The sequence below is a fragment of the Salvia miltiorrhiza genome, chromosome 1 (assembly GCF_028751815.1).
Source record: "Salvia miltiorrhiza cultivar Shanhuang (shh) chromosome 1, IMPLAD_Smil_shh, whole genome shotgun sequence".
Classification (NCBI taxonomy): domain Eukaryota; kingdom Viridiplantae; phylum Streptophyta; class Magnoliopsida; order Lamiales; family Lamiaceae; genus Salvia; species Salvia miltiorrhiza.
In genome coordinates this window covers 63,612,008-63,618,007 of record NC_080387.1, presented here as the reverse complement: position 1 = coordinate 63,618,007, position 6,000 = coordinate 63,612,008, and the positions used below count along the sequence as shown (strand labels likewise).

The 6,000-nt window shown below is 31.9% G+C and overlaps 1 protein-coding gene across 1 annotated transcript; it reads left to right on the top strand.

The window, feature by feature from the left end:
* Nucleotides 1-850: 850 nt before the first annotated feature.
* Nucleotides 851-2,764, top strand: LOC131003826 (tropinone reductase 1-like). Its single transcript, XM_057930380.1, has 5 exons — nt 851-1,151; nt 1,238-1,445; nt 1,524-1,740; nt 1,882-1,988; nt 2,454-2,764. Exons 1-5 carry the CDS (start codon nt 1,063-1,065, stop codon nt 2,631-2,633), a joined length of 801 nt encoding a protein of 266 aa, XP_057786363.1. The 5' UTR covers nt 851-1,062; the 3' UTR covers nt 2,634-2,764.
* Nucleotides 2,765-6,000: the final 3,236 nt, after the last annotated feature.

Genomic DNA, 6,000 nt, shown 5'->3' with positions numbered 1-6,000 from the left:
TTATTATTTATATTTATTTATTTAAATTTATCGTTTGATTTCGATGTCCGTCGTGCATCGCACGAATGAGCGTATACTAGTTACAATTTAAAAATCAGAATTCTCTTTGAATTTTCATTTGAGAATTGATCTCTTCGCCCGAACTAGCTGTTTACCAAAGTTGACACTTTAAAAACTAAAAATATATATAGAGAATTAATCATAAGATATGGAGTAGTATAGCTTGCAAATGTGCAATCTAAGTATATCACATAACCCATATAGAAAAAAAAATAAAAATGAAGTTTTGAAATTGTGGGAGTAATGTAATTGAGACAAATAAGGTGACACTCTGAAACATGTGAGGCGCATGCATTTATGTGAGTATATGTCGTGTAATAAAGACCATTCGTTCCTGCTAGACAGCCCAACAGTAAGTTTCCCTTATCATATCAACAGGATTTGATTTGAGGGCCCCAAAAAGTTCCTCAAAATCAAATAATATGAACATCTAAGGAATCTAATTTTGTTATTTTATTGCACTGCACGTTATAAATATTTATACAAATCTCAGTAGCCGCGCCGAGAATTAACAGCAAAGAAAGATTCGCCTGAAATGTTTGGTTGCAAAAATATGTATATAGATTCATTTCAAAAGAATTTAAATCCTCAGAAAGGACAAAATCAAAATAATTCCACAAAAACTATGAGAAAGTGAAAAACAGATAAACCAGAGACCTTTTTGCTTCAATATTGGGTCCTACCCAAAACACTTTTTATCATCCCCTATCAATAAATGCCCAAACATGCCTAATTTAATCACTCCAAACCTTTCGCTTCAAGAATTACTATTAGACCATTCCTCAGGAAAAAAAATAAATAAATAATTATTAGACCAGAGACCTTTTGCTTCAATATTGGGTCCTAATCTTTTGCTTTGCTTCAAAATTGGGTCCTACCCGAAATCCTTTTTATCATCCCCTATAAATAAGTGGCCAAACATACCTAATTTAATCACTCCAATTCCAAGTAGCAGCATATAGTCCTTGAATTGAATATCTAAATAAACACCAATACATAGCAATGGAAGTGAAGAAAGAGCTCAGCAGAGATGAGAAATGGTCACTCAAGGGCATGTCCGCTGTCGTAACCGGTGGCACTAGAGGCATCGGGTAAGTTTCTCCAGTCTCGTATTTCATAAGTGCACGTTATGTACCATACCATACCACGTAAGTGGGCTTTACGTTTGCGATTTTAGGCATGCCATAGTCGAGGAACTAGCAGGATTTGGTGCAAGAGTCCACACTTGCTCAAGAAACAAGAAAGATCTAGATGAAAGAATTCAAGAATGGAAAGCCAAAGGGTATGAAGTGAGCGGCTCGGTTTGTGATCTAACTTCAAGAGCACAAAGAGAAGAATTGGTGCAAACTGTGGCTTCACTTTTCGATGGCAAACTCAACATTCTTGTAAGTCATATATCTATATTGACATAATTAGTTGATATGAATTATTGATTTTATTTTTGCATTGAATTAATTAATTAGATCAACAATGCTGCAATAAGCATAATGAAAAGAGCAACGGAACACGACGAGCAAGACTTTTGGCACATAATTGGAACAAATTTGGAGTCGCCTTATCATCTCTCCCAAATTGCACACCCTCTGCTCAAAGCTTCCGGCAAGGGCAATATCGTCTTTATCTCCTCCGTCGCCGGTAAAACTGCGCTGCCGGCGCTCGCTGTCTACTCAGCTTCCAAAGGCAAGTCTTCAATTTAGGTGCAAAGTGGCCAATTTACCCCCCATTCATCAAATTCTTCTCAGTTTAATAATTCAATTATCTAGAAAATTTTACTCATCCTTTTCAAAATTAATATAGTTTCATTTGATTGAAATTTTACAGGTGCCATAAATCAATTGACAAAGAATTTGGCTTATGAATGGGCAAAAGACAACATTAGAGTTAACACAGTGGCGCCATGGGCAGTCAAGACCACTATTGTCAAACCTGTACCATTCTTCTATACCATTTTAATTATTTGAACTGCAAAATAAATAGTTTTTTTTTTTTCAATATTTAATTTCCAAAATGAGAAAATAAAAACATGGGTCCTTTTTCTTAATATTGAAAAAACAATCTTAATGACTTTAGTTCTTTTATGGGACATAACCTCGTGACTTCTTTTTATAGAATTTATCCATTATTTGAAGTAAGTGTTGCTTTATGCAAATAAATTACACACAAAAACTAATATCAACGACAAATTATACTATAACGCACCGAATTCATCATTTCATGAATGCCAGTTTCATTCCAAGTGATTGCTTTCTTTGAAAATCTCACTAGTTTCCCACATCCAACAAAAATGGGACCCCAAGTTTAAAACTTTTTCCTTTCAAAATCGCATAAGTTTTTGGGATAAAATCAAAGATGTTTCAATCTGAATTAGCTGTTATTTTTTTTGTTGTATACAGGAAGATATTGACATGTCCATACAAAGTATGTTTGGACCGTTATTGGCCCGAACGCCGATCCGGCCGATAGCCGAACCGAACGAGATATCGCCGTTGACGGCGTTCCTTTGCCTCCCGGCGGCTTCTTATATCACCGGCCAAGTTATTTATGTTGATGGTGGCTTCACATCTAGTGCTTAATAATTCTTCCATCTTCTATTATTCGTCACTTATTTTCGAGTAAATCTTTATTTACTACCTAATCGTTGCTTGTATTGAATAATTTTTATGTTATTGTCGACCTTCATAATGAAATTAATCAATCTATTCTAGATTTTCATAATGTTTTTAGATTAAAATTCATTAGCAATTTTTCGGGGATATTTTTTGAGTCGATTGTGTGGATAGAAATATTTTGGAGTGTTATATTGTCATACTCAGTTGTATACTAGGAAAACCTTTGATTTTGAGTATAAGACATAGGTGATAAAATAATTCAATTGAATCAAATGTTTAATTTGCAATGATTCGGTCCGTAATGAATAATTCAGCTCATAATTTAATTATGCAATTGTATGATTATTTATCACCTTACAATTGGATTGATTATTTATCATTTTTTAAAAAAAATTTGCAAAATTATAAATAATAATCTAATTTATTTATTTATTTAAATTGTAACTCTCCACTCATTCTACATTTTAATCATAATCCTTCAATATCTTACAGCACAATCAATCAATCCAAACGTAAAATTAAATCATCCAAATAATTCAATCTTACTCTATTCTATTAATTTTAAACGCCCCATAAAAAATCAATTGGATAATGAGATTAGATTGGAGATACGATCCTTGTTCTTTTTGAAAACAATACTTCTCTGCACACAAAAAAATTAATATCAGAATATGTGACAAGTTAAAATTGGTTGATTAATATTCATGTGGAGCTGAAGCCATATTCAGTGGTGTAATTTTACTACTATTTAATTCAAATACTAGTATGTGCCCGCTCGTGCGATGCACGACTTCATCGAAATTGAATAGTAGTTTAAATAAATAAATAAATAAATAAATATATATATATATATATATAAGTAAATATAAACATATATGATCTCAATAAAAAATAAATTATCCACAATATAATCTCAATAAAAATATCAATATGAAAACATTTGAATTTTCAATTTTTGAAATAGCAATTAACTGATTTAATTGATAATGTGTATAAATATATAAATTATGAAATATCAAAAGCAAGTATAAATGATAATAAGTATCATTATGGATCATATAGTATTCTAAGATGTACAAAACTATTTATTTACATATAGTATAACTATAGATTAATATAGTTTTCGAATACATATTTAAATCATATTTATGTGGTCATTTTGTTTATGCTCAAATTTTAAAATAAAATTACTATCAACATATACAATTTTTTATCAATTGGAAAGTGGAAAAATAAAGGGTTTAACATGAGATATGTATCATTCATTTTCAAAAATAAAATGTATACAATTTCAGTAAATTTAAATAAATGTGCTACTACAAAATTAAACTCTTCAATTTACTAATATATAGTAAAAACATAAAAAAAAATAAAATGAAAGAATATGGGAAAATGAATGAAAGAGCCGTAACATTTAAAAAACGCAAAATCTTGGGTACACCTGGGTGTACCGTACAATCGGGTTGACCTGTATTCAAAATAGTACTATTTATATGGGTTAGATCAGAATATAGGTTCAAGTCAGGGTGCAGGTCAAAGTTTAAGTTAAGGTATAACCCGGTTGTACGGTAAACCCGGGTGTATCCAAGACCACCCCTTTAAAAAATGAGAAATGAGAGGATATGATAGAGGAGAGAAGAGAGAGGAGAGAGAAAAAAATAATTTTGTGACTTTAAACTATAATAACTTATTGGTTTTAAATTTATTTTTTATAATTTTTACATCAAATTAAAGATATCGTCATTATCTTTAATTTAACACCCATATTGAATATTTTTTTTATAAATTAAAGTTGATGATTTTAAAAGAGAATCAAAAACTACAAAAAAAAAATAAAGATAGAGAAATTTTGGTGGAAAAAAGTTTACGTTAAACTCCTCTTTTATATTATATATAGATATAGATAAGTAGTGTTCGATAAATCTTGAAGCGCCAGAGCGTGTTGAGACGTCTCTATCAACTTAATTAGGCTTACATCAATCATTATCCCTCCCTAACCTCACTAAATGTGCCCTTGAATATTGAATGGGCCAACATTTTTTTTTGATTGGTTAGGGCTTTGTCATCATACGTGGCCAATCTAGAGTAAAACAAAAGTTTATCCTTTTTGATTAATATTGGACCCTATATAAAGATGGCCCAAATATTATGGGGCCCATTACATTGATGGGTCTGAGCTGCTGGGCCCTAAATGTTCGCCGACGGCCGACCTAACGGGTAGGCCCATACGGTCTTCGAGTAGAACCAAATTCCTCGTTTCAAAATTAATAGTATTTCGTAGAAATAATTTTCATATTCGTGTATATTTCATGCACTACTATTTTCGACAAATTTTAACTGAAAAACAAACTTTAGTCCCATGATATATTTTTTTAAAAATTAGAATTACAAGAGATGTATAAATATAATCAAATAAGTAATCCATCCATAAGCGGAACATCTGTATGACCTCTACATCACATAAATGTGGAAAAATAATCGCACGAGATGTCTAAATATAATCAAATAAGCAACTCACGTGTAGACAGGATCTCTGCGTAACATCTACACCACACAAATGTGTGAAAATATTCGCATGCAGGCATGACCATTATCCACATCAAAGTGGAAAAATAATAACCACACTAAAATCTTTCACAAAAAAAAAAAAAAGTCTTTAAATGCCTCAATTTTGCCACTTGAATTAGGTCTCACTATCAGTCACGTGATAATTATGTGATAATTTTTATAATGTTGTCAGGTTCGTAATTGTATATATCAATATTACACATCCATAAATATTTGATACTCTTTATACATATTAGCCTCACCGTTTAAATATCGTCATCTTTTAATAAGATAATAAAGTCTCTAATTTGTTATTATATCATACATAACATAAGTCAGATCATATGACTCTTTTGATGTCTCTAATTATTTTGCTGTGAGGACAGAAAAAGAAAACCTAGAGAAATGTATGTTATGTTTATCTCACTTTTTCCAATTTTTGCTTTACCCAAAAAAAATAAAAAAAGTTTATTACGCTCATTTTTTATTTTTTTTTGAGACGTCGCTCATTTTTTATTAGAAAAAGTATCAAATAAGCCCCTAACATGATGACCCTGATCACGTTTAGATCCCTATAGTCGATGTTGGCAAACTAAACCCTCAAACTGCCTAATTTCAAACAATCGAGCCCTCGCCTTTAACGGTCAGTTGACGCCGTCTGTTTTTATTTTTTTTAATTGGTGGGCCCAACCTTGTCCTCCACCCCTCGTCGTCGTCGACGCCGACGCGCTCCTCCCCTCCGCCGTCGTCCCTCAACCTCCAGACGCTCTCCTCCCACCTCAGC